The sequence below is a fragment of the Alexandromys fortis genome, unplaced genomic scaffold (genome assembly GCF_014885135.2).
Source record: "Alexandromys fortis isolate MF-2015 unplaced genomic scaffold, M_Fortis_MF-2015_v1.1 scaffold_26, whole genome shotgun sequence".
Classification (NCBI taxonomy): Eukaryota; Metazoa; Chordata; class Mammalia; order Rodentia; family Cricetidae; genus Alexandromys; species Alexandromys fortis.
The window spans coordinates 2,864,912-2,887,328 of NW_026067894.1; the positions used below are offsets into that span (position 1 = coordinate 2,864,912).

At 46.0% G+C, this 22,417-nt stretch overlaps 1 protein-coding gene across 1 annotated transcript in view; it reads left to right on the plus strand.

The window, feature by feature from the left end:
- Micos10 (mitochondrial contact site and cristae organizing system subunit 10) overlaps nucleotides 1-19,593 on the plus strand; it is a 24,644-nt gene extending 5,051 nt beyond the window's left edge. The window contains exons 2-4 of the mRNA XM_050154670.1: nucleotides 17,478-17,525; nucleotides 18,222-18,331; nucleotides 19,363-19,593. Of these exons, the coding sequence (XP_050010627.1) occupies nucleotides 17,478-17,525; nucleotides 18,222-18,331; nucleotides 19,363-19,371 (167 nt within the window). The 3' untranslated portion in view covers nucleotides 19,372-19,593. The remainder of the gene's footprint in view (nucleotides 1-17,477; nucleotides 17,526-18,221; nucleotides 18,332-19,362) is intronic.
- Nucleotides 19,594-22,417: the final 2,824 nt, after the last annotated feature.

A 22,417-nucleotide genomic window follows, 5' to 3' on the forward strand; every position in this document is an offset into this window, starting at 1 on the left:
AAAAAAAAAGAATTGTTCTTAGCCAAGCAATGGTGGCACACACCTTTAATCCCAGCACATGGGTGGCAGAGGCAGGCAGATCTCTGAGTTGTGAGGCTAGCATAGTCTACAGAGCAAGAGAAACTGAAAAAAAAAAAAACCAGAGAGAAACCTTATCTGGGTGGGGGTGGGGGAGGGAGTATTCTTCAGGATGGAGATGGGCTCAGCAGTCAAGAGCACCTGCTGCTCTTTCAGAGTGCCTGATGGTTCCCAGCACTTCCATCACAGCTCATAATCACCTCTAACTCCCGCTCCAAGGGATCTGACGTCCTCTTCTGACCGCCTTGGGTACTGCACTTGCATGTACAAACCAGCTAATGCAGAGCCAGCTCCCCAGCCTTTTTTGTTGTTGTTGTCTTTTTTTTTTGTTTGTTTGTTTGTTTTTTGAGACAGGGATTCTCTGCGGCTTTGGAGCCTGTCCTGGAACTAACTCTGTAGACCAGGCTGGTCTCGAACTCACAGAGATCCGCCTGCCTCTGCCTCCCGAGTGCTGGGATTAAAGGCGTGCGCCACCATCACCCGGTTCCAGCCCTTTTTAAAAAGAATTATTTTTATGTTTGTGTGTGTGTCTCCCTGTGTCTCCCTGCTATCCACAGAAGTCAGCAGGGTTGGAGCCATTGGAACTAGAGTTTGAGGCAGTGGTGAGCCATTTTTAACCACTGAGCTGTCTCCCTAGTCTCCAAGAGAAACAGCTCTATTTCCCCTGTTAATCCTAGTTTAAAATATCTATCTTATTGCAGTTAGTGTTGAAGTGTTAGTAGGTGATTTATGAGATACCTGACATGGCTCCTGTCTTTGGATAGACAGAACACATCCTTGGACAGACAGTACCGAGGGACAGACAGAATAGATCCTTGCTCATTCCATCCATTTTTCACATTTCCTCTCCACGACCCTTCTTCCTTTCCTTTTGTCCTCTGCCCTGACCCCCACTTGGGGGCCTCCTCCAGCATCCGGCCCTAGAGCATGTTAAACAAGTTCTCCATGGCAGACCACATCCCCCACCTCACATTTTTACCATCTATAAATATGATACTGATTGTGCTGACGACCCTATTGGTGCTTAGGAAGTTCTTTAGTGTCCTGTATGCTGAGGTCAAAGTAATTTTCACTAGGAGTGGATATTGCCATCTGAAATTCGCAGTTTGTTTGTAAACTTGATTGTTCCTCCTCTCTGGGATGTCAGTTTCCTCAGAACCAGAGACTGCTCTCTATGGATCTCTCCCAACCCCTGGTTTAGGGGAGGGACACAGTAATTGTTAAGTGAATGGCATGTATTGCTGAGAATTTTGAAGCCCATGTTCTCTGTCCACATCTGAGATTAAGAGTCTGTTAATTAAACAGTCTTTTTCTCTTTTGGTTTTTCAAGACAATCTCTGTAGCTTTGGAACGTGTCCTGGAACTAGCTCTTGTAGACTAGGCTGTCCTCCCTATTAGCATTTAAAAAGTCAACTATATTTTATGTGAATTTTTGCTAGTTCACATGTGTCTTTGAACTCTTGAGGATTTGTTTTTTGTTTGTTTTGTTTATTTTTCGAGACAGGAATTGCCACAAGTTTAAGTCTAGTCTGGTCCACAGAGTGATTTCCACACTAACCAAGGCTAAATGACAAGACCTTATCTCAAACAAAGAAAACAAAAAGTGGTGTAAGAAATATTTGGGAGGGGGCTGGAGAGATGGCTCAGTGGTTAAGAGCATTGTCTGCTCTTCCCAAAGGTCTTGAGTTCAATTCCCAGCAACCACATAGTGGCTCACAACCATCTGTAATGAGGTCTGGTGCCCTCTTCTGGTCTGCAGACATACACACAGACAGAATACTGTATACATAACAAATAAATAAATAAATGTTTAAAAAAAAAAAAAGAAATATTTGGGAGTGGTCAAGTGAGAGCAGAGAACACTTTGGTTTTTAAACAAGCAGAGGACGATGTTGCTTTAAGAGAAGTGCCAGAGCCTTATTGCAGGAAATTAAAAAGGAGAGAAGAATATTGCATTTTATGAATGGCATGTTCCATTAGTTTTACATGAATGCGTCATTAATGGTTTTTACTAATTTTATAGATTTATTTTTAAGTTTTATAAGATTTGTGGGTTGCTCTGGCTTTCTCCCCTCCTTTACCTTTTACATGCTGAGTGGTTTATCCTGTACACACCCACGAGCGTGACAGAGCGTGGCAAAGGCATACAGTAGTTTCAGTTTGTGTTTTGAGACTGGGTTTCTCTGTAGCCCAGGCTGTTCTGGAACTCATTGTGTAGACCCAGCTGACTTCATCCCAGAGATGGCCTGCTCTGCCTCCCCAGTGCTGGGGTTAAAGGCACGCCTCCACCACTCAGCTAAGGCACACAGTCTTTGTTAGTGGACATGGAGGGCAGAGTACCTGAGGACTGGAGGAGGCCTGATTGTTCTGGTCTCTGCAGATCTGGTACCTTCAGTTTGGATTTATCACTATGGGCTGCATGGGAGATTATTCGCTTTCTTTGTGTGCATGGGTGCTGGTGCATGTTCCTCCAGGTGTGTGTGGAGGCAGGGAAGGACCTTCAAGGCCAGCCTGGTAGAATGAGCGTCTGTCACTAGACTAAAATAGTGTACTTCCTCAAGTAGTTTAAAACTAATCATTGTGATAAGTTCTGGGAGTGGAGGGGAATGCATGCATGCATATTGAGGTTCTAGGAAAGAAGGGGTGACTTTTCTGTCTTGAGAACATGTAGACTTAGAAGGTGCATTTGGAGAAGTAAGTACTGTGTTCTGGGTCTTAGAAACTGTCCTGTGTCTTAGAGAAGAGAAGCTGGACGACGGGGCGCACGCCTTTAATCCCAGCACTCAAGAGGCAGAGGTAGATGGATCTCTAAATCTGAGGCCATCCTGGTTTATAGAGTGAGTTCCAGGACAGCCAGGACCACACAGAGAAACCCTGTTTTGGGGAGAGGGAGGGGGAGAAAAAGGAAAAAGTCTGGGTCATCGCAGGACGCAGGACGATAGGGTGGCAGCAGTGACAGCTCTTCACTGCACTCAGCTTGCAATCTCACTCAGCTCCTGTGCTCTTGAAGGGCATCGCTCACATGGTGCCCATAGGGCTGAGAGCTCTGGCTTCATAATGTGTTCAGCCCCTTTTGTCTGCCTCCCTAAGCCCATACTTGTAGCTACTGTTTATTAATGCTGGAGGCATGGGGAATATGTTAAAGAGCTCCTGTCGGGAGGGATCAGAGTTGAGACAAGAAAAGTAGAAGGGAGGAGGTAGTTGAGGTGAGGTTGATCTGTTAATTTGAGGCCAGCCTGGTCTACAGAGTGAGTTTCAGGGCAGCTAGGACTATACAGAAAAGTCCTGTCTCGAAAAACAAGGAAAAACAAAACAAAACCCAAACCCAAAACCTGCTTTGTTGAGGTGTATTTCAGGCACTGTTTATTTTGTTTAAAGTATTTACTCACAGAGTTGTGCATCTACCTCAATCTCATTTCAGAGTATTTGTTCCTACGACAGAAACCTCAGGCACCATTGCTCCCATTTGGAGCTCCCAGCTTTCACAAATCACAGGGCTGTCCCCTTGATACTTTTGGCTGTTCTGAATAATGTTGCTATGATAAAGTGACAAGGGTTATGTGGACAAAGGTTTTTCTTTCTCTTGGGTATGTACCTAGGAGTGGAATTACTGGATTGTGTGGCAGCTCAGCTTAACTTTGAGGAAATTGACTATTGAGCCTTAATGGTAGAATTTCACATTTCAGAAAAATCATTCAAGCACATGAGAATAAATTGGTGGGGGGAGAAAAGTAGGGCTATGGGTTAGTGTGTTAAGATAAAGTCCTGCTGAGAGGATGAGCTGAACAGCAGAATCAGGAGCAGGAATCCATGGACGGCAGACTGAACCTGAATGTGGCTGTTGTTGACTTGTGGCCTGGCTGCAGTGGGCCATCTGCAGCTTGGTCAGAGGTGGAAGTTGCCTGTTGTTTTGTCCCTGAAAACAAGCCTTGTCCCTCCGTTGCTAGGAAAGCAGGACACTACGGTCTCAGCTTCTCGTTTAGCCTGCAGAGCCAATAATCAAGTTCACTTAGATTGATTGTTTAAAGCTGTTTACTAAACATTTTACTGAAAGAGGCCTTTGAATGAAGTCATGGAAAAAGAAAGCAGATTCATATGTTGCCTAAAGTACCAGTTAGTTCATCTGATGAGTTTGGGTTACCAGCATTGGTGGCTCACCAGGGAGTGCCTTTGGGTAACCCACGTTTGCAAACTGATGCCCAACTCTTTGTGGAGTAGTATCAGTCAGGCTAAATACTAGAAAGGCTGTTGGTTCTGTATAGTTCAGGTTTCAAATTAGTCCCTGAGTTGAACTGGTGTTCACACTTTGTTTGCTGTGTGTTTTCAGAGCAATGTGAGCAAACTTTTCTGTTCGCAGCAGCAGTGCAACCCATGGACATTGTGATCTCGCGGGGGAATTTCCTGCAGGCATTACAGAGTAATGTAATTAGCCGCTATATGGGACTTGAAAACATTGAAATTTTGTTCTGCTGTGGTTTTATGCTTTCCTGAAATGTGGCCTGAAACAGTTTATTAGTAAATATGCTGAATTGCTTTCTTTGGCAAGTGAATTTCAGAATTGAGTCCAAGTAAAAATTTAAATATTTACTTATAGACGTTTTTGGTGTGGTAATATTTTTACCGTGGCTGTTGACCCCTAGTGAAATGTTAGGACATCGCTCCACTAGAGCTTGTCTGAGACCAGGGGAGGGAAGAAGCAGCTAACAGTAATAGAATGTTACTGTATTTAACTGCTGCCCTGCTGGGTACATGGACAGTTCGCCTACTTGTTTTTTCTTTCGTTTCTTTCTTTCTTCCTTCCTTTTTTCCCCTTTCTTTTTGCTTCTCTAGAAACAGGGAGATTGATAATATCTTCTCCTTTGAGAAAGGGTCTTACTCTGTAACTGTGGCTCACCTGCCAGTCCATGTTGGCCTCTAACTCATGTTTTTCCTGCCTCAGTCTCCCTAAGTGCTGGATCACAGGCATGTACCTCCACACCCTGTTAGGTTTTATTGTTGTTGTTGCACCCCCCCCCCTTTTTTTTTCTAGTGAGAGAACGACATTTAAAACTTGTATGGGAGTTCAGAGGCTGACTTGTTGGTTTGGGTTTGAGTGCTGTGATCAAACCCCAGGCCGTGCCGGATGCATGTTTGCTGTGTCTGCTGTATTCCTGAACTGCCCTTCCTGACTTAAAATCTGCATGAGGGACAGCAGAGATTGTCCAGTGGTTGAGGGCACCAGCCACACCTACAGAAGACCTGAGTGCGATTCCCAGCACCCACATGGTGGCTCACAAGCATCCATAACTCTGGTTACATGGTTTCCAATCCCTTTTTACCTCAGTGGGCACCAGGCATGCACATGGTGCACATACTTGCATGCAGGCAAAATATATACATAAAATAAATCCAGAATTAAAGTAAGAATAAAATCTATGCAAAATGATGAACAGTTCAAATTCACAAAGGGGTTGGTTGTTATTTTGTTTTTAGACAGGGTCTCACTTTAGTTCAGGCTGGCCTTGACTTTGGAGTGATCTTCCCAGCACTAACTCCCAAGTACTGGGATTACAGGTGTTAGCAGAATAATTTTTAACAAGAACATAGCTGGAGACTTAATTATCCTGCTTAAGTACAAAGCAGGGTGGTATTAGAGGAAGGATATACACACAGAATATAGTACAGAGCCAAGACTGTGTGGCCAGTTCACTTTTAACACACACAGTTTAATGGAGAGAGGAAAATCTTTTCAACAAACTACAGGAACAGCTGTGTCCACACAGAAAGAATGGGCCTGGTCTGAGGGGAAAAGCTGAAGCTGCAAAACCTTCAGTAGGAAAAGTGGAGAGGAGTCTGTGACCTGAGGTCGGAGGGGCTCTTAGGACACGAGAACAAATAGCTCTTACAAAGACAAGGTGCACTGATTTGTTCACTTTAAACTATCCATAGACGAAAACCATTTTTAAAAAGAAAAAATTGAAACAGTGTCTCTGGTAGTTTGAATGTAATTGCCCCCCCCCCCCAAGCTCATAGGCAATGGTACTTGTAGGAGGTGTGGCTTTGTTGAAGTTGGTATGGCCTTGTGGAGGAAGCTTGTCACTGGGGCCAGGCTCTGAGGTTTCCTATGCCTAAGATGCTGTCCAGTGTCATAGTCCATTTCCTGTTGCCTTCTGATCAATATGTAGCCAGCTCTGTGTCTGTCCACATGCCAACATGCTCCCCTGTCATAATGATAATCGACTGAACCTCTGAACCGCAAGGGAGCCACCCCAATTAAATGTTTTCCTTATAAGGGTTGCTGTGGTTGGCTGTGCAGTGGTGGTGCATGCTTTTAATCCCAACACTTGGGGAGGCAGAGGCAAGCAGATCTCTGTGAGTTTGAGGCCAGCCTGGTCTACAAGGGCTAGTTCCAGGACAGGCTCCAAAACTACAGCAAAAACCTGTCTCAAAAATCAAAATCAAAACAAAACAAACAAAAAAGAGTTGCCATGTTCATGGTCTCTCCACAACAATAGAAACCCTAATACTGTCTCACAATGTAGCTCTGGGCTGGTACTTGCTATACCAGGCTGGCCTCCAACTCAGAGATCTGCCTACTTTTAATCGTTACTTTTGCTTGTCATTTTTAAAAGTACAGAAAGCTAATTTGAAATATTGGGGCAGCGCAGTGGGAACGAACTCAGGGTAGACTTGAGCACACAGGGATGAATGCCGGTGGCTAAAGGAGTGTCCCTGGTGAGGGGGCACTCTCCAGAAGCTTCTGGATCACTAGTGAAGCATGAGGGGCCTGTAGGATAGGGTGATTCTCTCAAGCAGTTTAGTCTTTCCGAGATAGTGAGAGGGACTCTGTCAACGGTTTGGAGAAGCCGAGCCCCAGTGCTTGCTGTCTGACTGAAGTCAGAACACCTAGACTCTTCTTTTGCTTTGCTTTTCTTCCCCCTTTGATTTTCAAGACAGGCTTCTGTGCGTAGCCCTGACTATTTTGCAGCTTGCTCTGTAGACTAGGCTGGCCTCCACCTCGGGGATCCACCTGCTTCTTCCTTCTGGGTGTGCTGGAAGAGAGGGAGAAGTGTTGAGGACAGAGAGAAAAGTGTAAGTTGCAGGAGAAGCTGCACACTGCTCCTAGGGGCTGGGGAAGAGCTTCTCCCAGCTGCTTAGACCCTGGGTTCCAAGAGCTGTACCCCCAAACCAATCTGCCTCTCTGGAGGGAACTCTGAGGTTTTGATCCTTTCCTTCTCCTGCTATAGGGCTCCCCCTAACTGCTCTCTCCTGTTTTTTTTTTTTGTTGTTGTTGTTATTTATTTATTTATTTATTTGGTTTTTCGAGACAGGGTTTCTCTGTGGCTTTGGAACCTGTCCTGGAACTCCCTTTGTGGACCAGGCTGGCCTCGAACTCACAGAGATCCGCCTGCCTCTGCCTCCCGAGTGCTAGGATTACAGGCGTGCGCCACCACCGCCCTGCTCTCTCCTGTTTTTTATGGTGCTTCTTGACTCTCCCCATCCTGCCAGAGTCAGCTGTGTAAAGTGTACATCTAATGGCCTTTTCCCCATTGTGAGCTTCTACCTTCCCCATTGCTCAGTAGGCAGCGCACGAGGCTGCAACTGTTGGTTAACATGACTCTGGGCTAGCTTGCTTCACCTCCTCCCTCCAGCTGCATAAATTAGCAGCAGGGAACTCTTGACAGCCAGCTCGCACCTCCTTCTGCCATAGCTCTTTATGCTTCCAGTTTCTGATCATTCCCCATCTCCACACTGGACAGTGCCCTTAGATGGAGATGTCATTGCCCAGCACTTAGAGCAGCACACAGTGGGTGTTTAGTTTGTATAATTAAGAAAATGTCCAAATTATTGCCCAGAATGTATTTTGGAAGGGATTAGTCTCTTGTGTTGAGTCTAAATTGATTATAATGGTTAAACACTTATGTGTGACCAAGGGCAAGTATTTAACCTTGCTGTGCCTCACTTTCTCTTCTCTTCAATGGGGCTCATAGAAGTTTATTATAAAGATTAAGTAAGGAAATTTAATCCAATAGTACAAGCACCTTCCTGGTGAGGGTTTTTCCTTCTGCTACTATGCAGTTCCTGAACACAATGTAAAAAATATGTGTTCTGCCTGGTTACCTCTATACACCGTGTGTGCAGGGCCTGAAGAGACCAAGAGAGGGCATTAGATCCCTATGAACTGGAGTTACGGATTGTGAGCTGCCGTGTGGGTGCTGGGAATCTAGCCCAGGTCTCTGGAAGAGCAACGACTGCTGAACCATCTCTCCAGCCCAATGTAGATATTTTGAAACCTTAGTCACAGTTGAGAGAATTTACTGTTAAAAGGCAGTTACTGTCTGCTATGAATAGCCCTCTTTTACACACATGCACACACACTCACGCTTGTCTGTTAGGTTGTGTAATTCTGTCAGTGAAACATGTCTTGCACTCCAAGTTGTTCCACACACCTCTCTCAGATGGATTGGGGATTAGCTTCAGCCATGTTACTCCTCTACCTCTTGAGGAATGTCTTCTGCCTCTAGAACCAAGGGCTCCTGGAGAATGGTCTGGTCTTTCCTCTAGTCTCATCTGCTCTCTGGGGGTGTGCAGTCAGGCAGCCTGGGTTTGAGTTGTGCTTTCTCAGGTGTGTGTGTGTGCTTGAGTAAGTCACTTACCCCTCGGATTTGTTTGTTTCTCCCTGTGAGATGGGGTCATAATAAAGCTGGCGTGGTGATGCAGAGCTCAACACTGCTGTTAGAACCAGGGCACACCTATCAGTGTGAGAGCTTTCAGAATGTTTATCGAAACTTAGTAATTCTGTAATTTTTCCTATCCTCTTTTTAATAATGGACCTTTGAGTTGCCTCTCATTTTCCAACATAGTATTTCCACATGGGAATTAATTAGTTGCATGTCAGTAAAATGTCTATAGCCATGTTTCTTTTTATACCTTCTTGAGGTCCTGTGGCTGTCCAGTACTTGAGTTGAAGTGTGTTCTATAGACGCTGCTTAATTCCTCCAGCAGAGCACTCCACATGCCCTCCGTGTCTCTCTGCTGACTGCTCTGCCTGTTCTGGCTAGAATCCTAGTGATTGACATTCACCCAAACAACTGCACATGCTTCAGCAAAATCCCATGAAACAGCCACCTTCTTAGTTCTTCCTACAGAGCCCGAAGCAAGAGTGACTTCTGAGAAGCCGATCAATACAACCTCGGTCACTGGCTCTTGGGTTTTGTTCTGGCATTGGCATCTTTTCTTGGCATTCATCCGTGGATACCTGGGACAACCAGTCTTTGCCTTAGAGGATTAAGTGGCACTATTTAGAGTTGACTTATAACTGTGTTTTTTTTTTCTCCCATAAGTTGGACTTAGAACATCTTTCATAAATTAGGGATGTTTCTTGGAAATGTGATTTGAGAACTGTTTGTTCTGTAGCAACAAATGCTTTTGACTGTAATAGCATTGATAAAAACATGATTGACAAGAAAATGTGCCTATTATAAATAGGTCAATTTGTTTCAGCCCATTTCATTGCTGTTTTATTGAACAAGACAATGCTAGGGGAATCTTTTTACATTTTAAAGCAAAATGATATAGTTGAACAATAAAGCTGAAGGGATTCTCTGTTAAAGAAAATAGAGTAGAGGGGGCTGGTGAAATGGCTCAGAGGTTAAGAGCGTTGTCTGCTCTTCCAAAGGTCCTGAGTTCAATTCCCAGCAACCACATGGTGGCTCACAACCATCTGTAATGGGGTCTGGTGCCCTCTTCTGGCCTGCAGGCATACACACAGACAAAATATTGTATACATAATAAATAAATATTTAAAAAAAAAAGAAAATAGAGTAGGGTGTGGTGGTTACATTATATAATCCTAGCATTTAGGAGTTTGAGGTTCAAGGCCAGCCTGAGTGACATAGCGCGGCTGTATACACACACACACTCACACTCACACACACACACTCACCCCTGATGTGTTCATATTGCTCTGAGTAGGAAAAGAACAGACTTTGAGCCGTGGCTCACCTGATCAAAGTGGTCCTGTGTGAGTCTGTGAGCTACACTCTGAGTTAGAATGAACTATTATGCTTCTGACATCTTTGAGACCTACTAGAACAATGACAAGCTTACTACTTCTTACTGAGCCTTTCACTAGGCAGCGCTAGAGACTGCAGTGCTGTTCTTGCTGGGGCTGGGCAGGCTGGGCTAGGGCTGGGAAAGTAACTGACCCAAGGTTGGAGATTGCTCTGGGGCCACCATGCCACCGATAGGACAGTAGTCCTTCGGGGTTTAACTCTTGTCTTCTTTGTTACCCACTGTTGGGTATACAGTGGTTAGGAAATAAAGACTGGCTGGGAGGAGAGGGGGTCCTGTAGCCTTTCTCATTTGTAAACCATCAGTTCAACGTAGTACGTGAGAGTTTTTCCTCATAATACTGAAATGAGCCATACAAAATCAGGTGGAGTTGCTTTCTAGTTTTAATTTTTAGATACAGATTACGTTTTAGCCCTAATAACTATGCTGGTTCCAAGCTTATGAATATGAATCCTTGTTTAAATGTTAAGTGTACGCTAAGGTCTTACTAATGGTCATTTAAGAAGTTTTTTGTGTTGTTAATAAAAAGAATCTATGATACATTCCCCCAAGATAGTCTTGCCATGTAATGCAGCCTGAGCAGCCAGAGCTCTTAACCAGGCTCTCCCCTGGCCAGAGATTTTTTTTTTTTTTAATTTTCTTTTGTTTTTTTGAGACAGGATTTTTCTGTGTAGCCTTTGGCTGTTCTGGAACTCACTCTGTAGACCAGGCTGGCCTCAGTAGAGGTCCACATGCCTCTGCTTCCCGAGTGCTGGAATAAAGATGTGCCCCACCACTGCTGATGATTTTTTTTTCTTTTTAAAGAAATGTCCTAGAGTGAATTTTTGTGTAACTTTTTGTTTTTTCTCTGGGACTGATCTGTAACATGAGGACCTGCTTGTTGGGGTTTCTGTCCTGCCTGGTTCCTGCAGCCGGTAAATCCCAAAGAAAATCACACAGAGGTCTCCATAAGTTATAAACTGATTGCCCCATTAGCTCAGGTTTCGTGTTAGCTCTTATAACTTATATTAGCCCATTATTCTTGTACATGTTAGCCACATGGCTCAGTACCTTTTTCAGCAGGGCAGGTCACATCCTGCTTCTTCAGTGTCTGGACAGGACTGGGGAGGAATGGGCTTCCTCCTTCCCAGAATTCTCCTGTTCTCATTGCCCAGCCTCTACTTCCTGTCTGGTTGTCCCGCCTATACTTCCTGCCTGGCTACTGGCCAGTTAGTATTTATTTAAAACATAATTGACAGAATACAGAATTGTCCCACACCACTGATCATCCTTAGTGGAAGCAGGATGCAGTTACAGCCTTTGCAGAGTGGGTTCCACAGCTTGTAAATGTGTTGCTCCAGCCTTTTCTGTGCATGGACTGGCACCAAAAGCAGTTCCCAGACTATGGCACCTGCTTGGAGCTTCCTGCAGGTTATTTATCTGTGGTGGAGCCTTGTGCTTAATCTGTAGCCTGGGAGCAGATTCTTCTGCATCTAAACTGAAGTTGCTGTTTATCAGTGTTCAGAGTTGGAGAGATGCTTCAGTGGTTAAGAGCGCTTATTGATCTTGAAAAGGACAGGGTTTGGTTCCCAGCACCCACATATGGTGGGTCACAGTCATCCTGTAACTCCAGTTCAAGGGGATCAGGTGCACACTTGGTGCACCTACATAAATGAAGACAAAACATCCACACACATAAAAATCTTTACTGTTAAAAACAAATATGCGCCTGGCATGGTGGGGCACACCTTTAATCCCAGCACTTGGGACGCAGAGGCAGGCGGATCTCTGTGAGTTTGAGGCCAGCCTATTCTACAGAATGAGTTACAGGACAGCGAGGGCTGTTACATAGAGAAGTGCTGTCTTGAACTTCTTGAAAGTTCTTGAACTTCTTGAAAAACCAAAACCAAACCAAAACAAAACAAAAAACCAAACAAACAGGCAAACAGTCTCAGGCCAGTAATTGCTTAGTGGGTAAAGGTACTCAAGTTCTATCCCCAGGACTCTCAGGGTTAGAAGGGAGAACCAACTCCTGTAGAGTCATCCTTAGGCATGCACACACGCACAATAATAATAATTTAAAGACTAGTACCAAGATGGGCAGTGGTGTTGCATCTTTAATCTCAGCACTCGGGAGGCCAGAGGCAGGTGGATCTCTCTGAGTTTATCTCTGGTCTACAGAGAGAGTTCCAGGACAGCCAGTGCTACGCAGAGAAACCCTGTCTCGAAAAACCAAAACAGTAACAACAACAACAAAGAACCCCTCAAACCCAGCACCAGATGACCAGTTAAAGAACTGCTCCACCCCAAAGAAGTGTTTCTTTGTGGATTACCGACACCCTCTCAGGTACCAAGCTTCAGCTTGTGTGGTTAAAATGATCTGGAATATCTTTGAAAGAATTGGTGCCAAAAGAAATGGCTGCAGAGAACTTGGGCTCTGGGCCTAATGTCAATTCCATAAGGCTCCTCTGTTGTTTTTTCCCCTTGTCCCTCTTTGCCATGTGGAGATGTGTGCTGATAAGCCGCCCTCTCTGGACCTGAAGGTTCTTTGTCATTTCAGACAAGCATGGGCTTTTGAAAACGCCAGGGAGGCAAAGTTATATAAACTGCATTCATAGTTAAATATTTGCTTCCAGGTGGAGGTGAAAAATGCTTTGTACTTTTCCCTTTGGCTTTTTTTCCCAAAAGAACTTGTCATGCAACAACAAGAAAAAGTGGCCAACGGCAGAGAAGGCTCTTCTCTTTCTGTGTTGGTTTGTTTTTATTGTAAGGCAAACCTTTCCTGTTGTATTGTTCTAAAGCTTAAACCTGGCCTAGAGGTGCCAGTCTTGAGTGGAAGCAGCTGCAGAGCCGTCCCGGGCCAGGTGGGGCTGGCTTTGAAGCAGCATGCTGTCTTTTCAAAGAGAACTGTGGGAGCGAGCGAGGGCTTGATTCCTAGAGCTCATCAGCATTCCTCTGTCAGCTCGGACTGCAAGGTCCATATTACAGGGGAAAGAGATAGAAGATCCCTTTTCATGTACAGAGTAATCTTATTTGTATCTTAAAAATAAAGAAATGATGGGGAGTCACAGTTAAGAATTAAAAATGTAGCAACCCCATCTAATTAAGACCACAGCGAAGGTTCCTTGAAAACTGAGTTTGGCTTACTGCCTGAGATGTTGAGCTTGGTTATACTTTCGGATAAGTGCAATTGGCAGGAGTGGCCAGCTGGTCACATATCTGGACTCTTGAGGTGGGCGTTCTGGGTTGGTGTGGGCATGTCTTATCCTTTGATTGAGTGGTGCTGGCAGCAGTGGGCTGAGCATCACTTGTGGTCTGCTGCTAGGAAGCATTGAGCACCAGAGAGCTTTCTCTCCTTGGGGAAAATGGAAGAGACAGGCATGGAGGCAAAGGGACTAGAAAAATGCCGAAATAGTTTCCTCTGGGCTTTGGTTCCCTTGCCAAAATCTTGCCTCCAGATGGATGCACAAAAGCTCAGGTTGGAGGCCTACCTGCTTTCAGTGGCTTGCCTCTGTGAGCGAGACCAGTCTACCTCATTCTCAGTACTGACCTTGCTGACTGCGAGGAGTGAGGCAAGTTGCCACAAAACCGAACCTTCTGCCATTTTGCAAACCAAGCAAGCAATACCAGGTTCCTGGGCTTGGTATAGCATAGCAGTGGCTTCTATCCTCTGAGGTTCTTGGGTCAGTCCTGCCAGGTAGACTAATTTGGGTGACATGTGTAGTAGGATGATTCTGTTGGCTTTGTGTGGGCTTGTGACTAGCCTGGTTGCCTAGCACTCTGGCTGTTACATGGAGAGCATGGCTCATGTTTTGACTGTATCTTACTTCACTCCTTCTAGAAGTTTCTACTAGCATTGGTGGGTGGAAAATAGAGGAGAATCCTGTGTCTGTATATACTGGGGACAATGGCCAAATTGGATCCGCTTGGCTCTGTAAGCAGCAGGTTGTTTTGGGCACACTATTTTCTGGGGACAAGGTAATCTACCATAGAAGGCAGTTTGGGGTATCGTTTTGACTGGGGTCTCATGTAGCTCAGACTTGTCTTGAGCTAGCTCTGTAGTTAAGGATGGCCTTGAATTCCTTACCCTCTTGCCTCCCTTTCCCATCATTGGGATTTGTACTGCCACAACTGAGAAGGTTGTTTGTTTTAATTTTCTTGGGCTGGTTCAGTAGTTAAGAGCACTGGCTGTGTGTGTGTGTGTGTGTGTGTACGTGTGTACGTGCGCATGCACACATGTGCATGTTCATGTTCAGATTCAATTTCCTGCACACACATGGCATCTTAGAACCATCTGGAACTCCAGTTTCAGAGGATCCAACACCTTCTGGTCTCCATGGACAATAGGCATGCGTGTGGTGCACAGACATGCCTGCAGGCAAAGTACACATACCATAAAATAAAAGACTTTCCTTGGAAAGGAGGTGCTGGGTACTCAAGAGTGATATTCAGTGTTAATTCCCTTTCCTTTCATTATGCCATCCTCCATTGGCTACCTACCAGACCAACTTTGGCAAGCTACTTTCCCATGACTTTTTTTAATAGAAATTGGAGCAGCATTACTGGTTTTTCAAATACTGCGTTTTAAATTTGGCACCAAAATACTTAATAGCACAGGGTCTATTGAACAGTGCCACCAGTGATTTTAGTTAAAATTCACACGACATAGAGGCGAGCTGTGTATCCAGTGTGTGTTAGCTGTGCTGCTGTGTTCTTAGAAATGTGTCCTTGAGCCAGGAGGTGGTGGTGCACACCTTTAATCCCAGCACTTGGGAGGCAGAGGCAGGCAGATCTCTGGCTGTGAACCTCAGGAGCACATTACTGTGCTGCATGCTGTGGTGTCGCTGGCAAGTGTCTGCCCAAAGCCATCTGAGCATAGTAAGACAAGGAGTCTGACACCTGGGCCGTCACTACAGACTTCACAGGCATGGATGGTGTGCTCAGACTACACTTCTTTAAAATGTTTTTTTCATTAACAATGATCTCTTAGTATTTTGTTTTTAGAAAGAGAACAGTCTTATTGGGCACAGTGTAAGGAAGGGTCAGTGACAGGTCAGTAATATAAGTATGTACAGCCTCACTCTACAGCCTGGCTAGCCTGGAATTCACTCTATAGACCAGGGTGGTCTGAACTCACAGAGATCCTCCTGCCTCTGCTGGAATACAGACCACCATTTCTGGCAGCCATTTTATTCTTTTGTACTTGCATTTAGCTTAAAATACAAACACGCTTATATAGTAAAAGTGTTTCATTTATATTTGTATTCTGTAATCTTTTCTTTTTAACTTTTGTTTTTTAAGATAGGGTTTTTCTGTGTAGTCCTGGCTGTCCTGGAACTTGCTCTTGTAGGCTAGGCTGGCCTCAAACTCAGAAATCTGCCAGCCTCCATCTGAGCGCTGAAAGTAAAGGTGTATGCCACCATTGCCCAGCTAATTTTCTTTTTAACATTAAAAATTATTTTTTGCTAAAATTTAAGACAGACACATATACACATGTGAATGCATTGTTCTAGGCTTGAACCTATTGCCAGGGTCAAATTCATTCATAGAACCTTCAGCTCACACTCCACTGGAAGTTCAGCTGCAGTAGAGCACAGGGAACTGTCCCTTTCTGTGATGACACTGATACTTGTGGAGCACCTGGACGACCTCTAAAGAGGATTGAGGCATCCTCTTTAGAAACACCAGGGTACTTTGCTTTGCCCTTCTCTCCCTAGTTTTGCTGGTAACAGAGAATGCACTATGAACAGCCTCTTGGTGGGGGGTCCTGTAACTCAGTACAGAGCTAATTGAATCTTCAGAAGGAACTGCCAAGCCCATCCCGAGGAATTCTCCTGACTTGTCTTCCTGCACTTAACTTCCTCTGGTATCTTCTTCCACCTCTGGTTCCTGTTTCAACCTCATGGTAATCTGTGGTACCACCATCACACTTGCAGTCTGTTCTTGCCACATGTTTTGTACTTGTCTGTCTAATGAAAGAAATACATTGTGGCCCCATGTGTGGTAGAATGATCAAAACCCGCTGAGCATGCTGGTACATGTTTTTTGTTGTTGTTGTTGTTTCTCCAGTTGTTGTATAACAACTCTGACTGTCCTGGAACTCATTCTGTAGACCAGGCTGGTCTCGAACTCCCAGAGATCCACCTGCCTCTCTTTCCCAAGTGCTGGGATTAAAGGTGTGCACCACCATCACCAGTAGTACATACCATGACAGCCAGGGCTGCTTAGCAGGATGCTGCTTCAAAAGGCAGAAGAGCAATGAAACCCACCAGATTTTAGCAGCAGCACAAGTTTGGGAGAACCAGGACTTTATGTGATTTACTCATAAAGAGGTTGGCCCAAGGCTCCACTGGGCTGTGGGACAGACACAGAACTTCAGAATAATCTGGGCATGGTGGTGCAGCCTAGAATCCCAGCAACACTGAGGAGGAGGATTGAGAATCTTCGTCTCAAAACCAGAACAGAGTACAGAGTTCATGAACTGAATGTGTTGGTCTATAGAGCTTGGCTGAGGGGGAGAAATAAATTCTTGAATGCTTATGTGCAGTGAGGAGCTTGTGTTGGTAGACAGTGCGGGGCGAGCCTTGTGAAGTGGTGCGGTAGCAGTTTTTCCTGCACTTAATGAGAACACAGCTAGCGCCTGAGCTAATCGCACCGAGTGTTATTTAAATTGGGCTTCAGGTTACTCACGGATGCAATATGTCTTTTTCTCTTAAAAAAAAAAAACCTAAATAATAGTGCAGGTTACGTGTGGGCTAAGCAGAAATTTAGAAGCTGGCATCAGAACTAGGGTTTGACAAATTCTGACTCAACTTATCCTGAAAGGCAGAACTTTTTCCAAGCTGAGACTCAGAGTGAGGTGTTACCAAGGCTCGGGTTGTAGTTCCACGCCACAACCCTTGCCTGTCATGTGAGGGCTTGGGATGGGATCCTCAGCTCTGGCAAAGGGAAGCACTTCTCCCTCTATCTGGACCCTGACTTCTATGACAGTGCAGCCTTAGGAAATTGTTCTGGATCATTTCTTCTTCCTCTAAAACGGTAAACATCACCCGGAGAAACCAAGTGACAAGGGGAGCATCTTAGTGACTCCTGTGTGAGGTGAGTGCAGTCTGTCTGCAACAGTAGTCTTGGGGTCCTCACCCTCCCACTCTGCAGCACTCCAGGACAAAATGATGGGGAATAAAGGTTTTCATTTTCTTTTGGGAAGAGCGAGACCGGAGGCAACTGGAGTGTTGCTGTCAGTGAGGAAGGTTAGAACGGGAAAACAGGCTTCCAAGTCATAAAAGTAGCCTGTTGTGTAAATCTTAGTTCAGCCTGTGTTTGGGGTCTCTGTTACTGCACTGTAACACTCTTTTCCGTTTCTGCAGGTACTGGTTTTGGATTAGGAGTTGTTTTCTCACTCACCTTCTTTAAAAGTAAGTGACTGTCCCCAGCTTCTCACTACAGGGTCTGTACAAATGCTGCCAGCCCGTCCGTTGTAAAATGAGCTAGACAGAGACTGTGGACTCAGTCTATATGGGTTGGACATCTCCAGTGTTCCCTGGGGGCAATGAGTCAGGGTTGTCTGGTGTCTTAAACATGACATCCTTTCAAAAGCCTACATTTCATGCTGGCCAGTCTGCATGCCCACATATTTCTAAAGTGACCCAGAGATGTGGCTCTCTGGTAATAAAGGCAAGTGGGAAAACTTAACTTTGAGTATTGACTAGAAGCCAAACAGGTCAGCTTGACCTCTTTCCATGGAGAACTGGGAAGGACTGGGACTGGGGAATTGTAGATGTGTGTGAGTGAACTCCACGGCTTTCTGTGTATAACCAAAGTTTTTGGATGTTGATGAGTTAATAAACAGTTCAAACACCTTATCAATGTTCCTTCTGCCAGGGCTGGGAAGCTAGTTCAGGAGCACAAAGATGCCCGACCGGGCTACTTGCATCACACTTAGCAGCCCCAGGCACTTAAACATGCTGGATTACAGTGCTGTGTGGGGGCCTGTCACCTGCCAGTCACCAGTGTGATGCCCACCAAGGGTTTGTGAATGCCAAGCACATATACTGGGTGGATGCTTTCTCTTAATAATTCCCTATTGGGATTTCTCTCTTTGTGTTCACTAGGAAGAATGTGGCCTTTAGCCTTTGGTTCTGGCGTGGGATTGGGGATGGCCTACTCCAACTGTCAGCATGACTTGCAGGCTCCTTATCTTCTACATGGAAAATTTGTCAAAGTACGTACAGAATTGATAGTTCTCTCCCTTGCAGAATTCTTCAAATTTTTACCAATTTTTTTTTTTTTTTTTGCTTTGTGTTTATTTTCTGAGTATGGGTGTTTTGTTTGCATGTATGTCTGTGTATCAGGTGCATGCTGGCACCCATGGAGCCAGAAAAGGAGCATCAGATCCCCTGGACTGGAGTTATAGATGGTCGTGATCCACTAAGTGCCCAGGTCCTCTGTAGGAGCAGACAGTGCTTCTGTCTGATGTCAGTTCAGGAAGACTGAATGGAACCCTGACCTGGGGCAGACTGTTCCGCTCTCCCTGCCTCTTCACCTTCCTGGCATCAGAGCTTGACTGAGGGTGGACAGCAAGGAACAGGCATTGGGTCTTTCTATTGTTGTGAGTTTTTCCATTGTTCCAAGCTGAGTTGTCCTGGATGATGGATCAGAGGTGATTATGTGTATTAGATGTTTAATGGCTGGGAGGTGCTGTGGAAAATATTACGTTTTCTACAGCCTTACACATGCTGCTCTAAAATGGCCTTGTAACTTCATTTGGACTTGAGTCTGTGCCTGGATGTTGTCATCCTTCTCACATGGAGGAACACCATCCCACTGGGGGCTCATGCAGCATGGCTGTATTGTGATAACTGCTGGCCAAGCCCTGACTGAGCCCTGTGCACCACCCTGGGGACTTTCTTCATAGCCTTTTCCCTCTCACTTTTCAGTGGATTGTGGGAGAGGTATCCTCACTCAGCAGAGGGGGAGATTCTTAAAGAGGCAAGGCCTGCCAGTGACTGAAGTCAGCAGCTGCTGGTCGGCTGTGCTTGGCGCTCACCTGCGACCTCCTGGGTCACAGCTGAGTGTCCAGTCATGCCTGCCCCTTCCTGTTTTTTCCCTCTCAGACTGGGGTCTCTGGTGCAGCAGATGCAAGCAGAAAGTTGGCTGTGATTGGAGCCCTTGGCCCTGGGATCTGACTGAGGCAGCAGCCAGTGATATAGGAACATCTCCTGCCCGTTTTAACCAAATGTCCTTGCTTCATAGGAGCAGTGACTTATGCTGAGAACATCCCAGCGGGAAGAAGGAGAAACCATGTTTATTCCTCAGGAATACTGAAGTGCCCTGGAGTGCGCTGACGTCCTGTGACAGTGTCCTCAGCAATGCTTTCAACTCCAGCCACTGTTTATGTGTTTGAAACCAAGTCTGTTTCTTTTGTATTTTCTCTTTGCAAATTGTAAGGAGGTGATCTTAAATAAATTAAAAGTGGGAAGCCAAGTGCAAGGCCTTCATTCCTTTATGTGGCAGGAGGGTTCTCTTTTAATTGGCCTAGCTGACCTCTTCTCTGACCTCTTGAAGCAACAGTCAGGTGTGTCCTCCCCATACCCCTAATGCATGGCCCCCCATTCTTCCTTGAAGACTGGTGGTACCCTTGTGCAGTGATGGCCATGATAAAGTCTTGGTGGGTGCCCTCCTGATGCTGCGCTAGGCCTGTGCACTGCTCACCAGTGGACCATGCTGGTCTGGCCATACCTGCTGTGCTGACATCTATACCATTGATGTCCATCCCAGTACTGCACAGAGCTTCCTGCAGTCTCAGCTCCTGCTGGCAGTGTGGAGCTGGTGGCCACAACCTGAATGGAAAGACATGTTGAGGTTTGAGGACAAAGGGCCACTTCCCCTTGTGGGCTCGTGTGAGGCACGACATAGAGTGTTATCCATTTTCTTCTGATGTCCAGCTCCCTTGTGCTCAGGCTTTTGTAGGTGTCCATGGTGGGTGCTCTGGATGATGGACGTGCTCACAGCTGCGAAAGGACAAGCAGGTCGTGAGCTCGAGAGCAGGAGAGGCCAGAAGTGGCCGCTGAAGGGCCATCAGCCAGTGTCAGGACCTGAGGCTTTGAGTAAAGTCAGGGTGGCCTCTTCCCTCCCTCTGCTTTTCCCTCCCTTATTCTTTGTTCTACTTCCCTTTCCAGAAACATGTGCTGGGCTGTGAACCTGAACAGGCGGCAGGGATGCTCTGCCAAAGATGGGCTGTGCCCAGGCCAGCGAGTCATGGCCATGGCATGCCTCAGCCACTTGGCTGTTTCTCACACAGCACAGCCCATGCCATTAGAAGGAAAGGGCTGGGTTCCTCGCTTGTAGCTCTCCGTGTTTGCTTTACATGTTAGTACCCCTTCTCCCAATTTTTCTGCCTTCAGAGTTAAAAATGACAGCCCCTCCCCCATCCAAAAAGACAAAGGGAAAGCTGCCCCATATCTAGAATACAGCAGAAACCTGGCATGGTCAGGAGCATGGACTGAGCTTCTGTCTCATCTCTGGCTAGGTTTTAGGCCTCTGTTTGCGGGCATCTGGTCCCCCAGCACCCTTGAACCTCTGCAGAAGTGCCCAGAAACCAGCCCTCCCCATCTCCCCTCCCTCCCCAGAAGGAAATGATTCTGGGCCAAAGCCAAGCAAAGGAGCATCAGCTGTTTGTCTTAGTCCTAGTGCGTTTTGTATTCCCACCTTGTAGCTCTTAGCAGAAAGCATTAGAAGACAGAGCATGTTTGTGTGTGGGGGGTGTGTGTATGTGTGCGCGCGCACGCGCGATATCAGACAAGCCTTCACAAAATCCCAACTTGTTGGCAAGGAAAGCATTCTGTTCTACTTGAAGTTTCATTTGAAATTCAAGTCCTCTGGGGGCCCTGGACCCTCGTGGAGCTTTGAGTTCACCTCTCCTCTGCCTTTCTGGAACCAAACACAAGGGGATACATGGGTTTAAGGAGCCAGTGATGGGAACCCAGCTGGGCACAGGATCCTAGGGCAAAGCTGTGGCGCCCCAAAAGTGGCCTGCGCTGCCAACATACATAAATACATACAGTCTGAACTTGACACTGTGTAATTTGGCCCAGAACAATATGTATTTTGAACTCATTTAGGTGAATGACTTTTGCATTCCGAGTGGCTGGGGAGCCTTTATTGGGACACATTTGCTGTCTACAGAAGTATGCCTTTGTTCTGAGAAGTGGCCTCGGAACACTTTGCTGAGCTGTCCCTTTGAGTGAATGTCACCCTCTCCTCGGTTTCAAAAGACCCAAGAATGCAGTCCCACAATCCTGCAGGAAGCAGACACTGGGGTGAAGGAGATGGCTTTTGTTTTTGCTGTTGGTTCTCAAACCTCTGTTTACATCTTTTTTTAATGTAACCAACCCCTAATTGGATTTTACTTGTCATGGTTCAGTCTGATTGCATTGTTGGAAGGACTATTTTTGAGCCTGTCCAAATAAACTCTGCAGAGTATTTCCACAAGGATGTAGTCCACGGAGCTGGGGCTGCCTTCCTCCGGACTGGTCTGAGACTCAAATGGTTTCCTGTTGCATGCTTTCTAATTGCATAAACGCACAGGAGTGGAAGGGAGAAAGTGGAAATTCTAAGTGCCGAAAAAAAAAATGTTAAATTTAGGATAATAAGCTCATCTGGAAGCCATCACCACTTCCTTCAAGGGTGCTGAGAGAGCCACTTCAACTCTGACACCAGTGGATGGTGTCAGGACACAGTGTGGTCCTGTACAGGCGCAGGGGAGATGTCCTGTGTCCAGCAAGCAAAGCAGCTCTGTGTGGGATAGGACCGTGATAAAGAGCAGGAGGAAGAGGGCAGATGAGCAGGAGTCAGGGCTGGACAATAGACAGCAGGCCTACAGGCTTGACTGTCAAGCCCTGGGCCTAAGCTCCTGCTCCATCCCTCACTGGCCAGGCACCAGGGGGAGGTTCCTAGCCTCCAGACTTCAGTTTCTTCTGTAAATGAGATCAGGGGAAATTCCAGCCTGTAGTCTTTGAGGCTCAAATGGGTGTGCTATTAGTACAAGCTTATAAAAACACCATCTAGGGCAGGGCTTGGTGCTCAGTGACACGCAAGGCCCCAGGTTCCATCCTTAGCACCTGGAGAGCGGATGGTAGGGAGGACAGGTAGGTGGTCAGATTGTTTCAGAAAGGGTTGAAATCTGCACGTTTCCAGAGAGAGAGCAAACAGGGTGAGCAATGTGAGCAGTTCCAGGGCGGCCCGTTCAGTGGAAAATGCTCCATCCTCACCCTTCCCGCACACTCTGCTTCATTCTGGTGTGTACTCA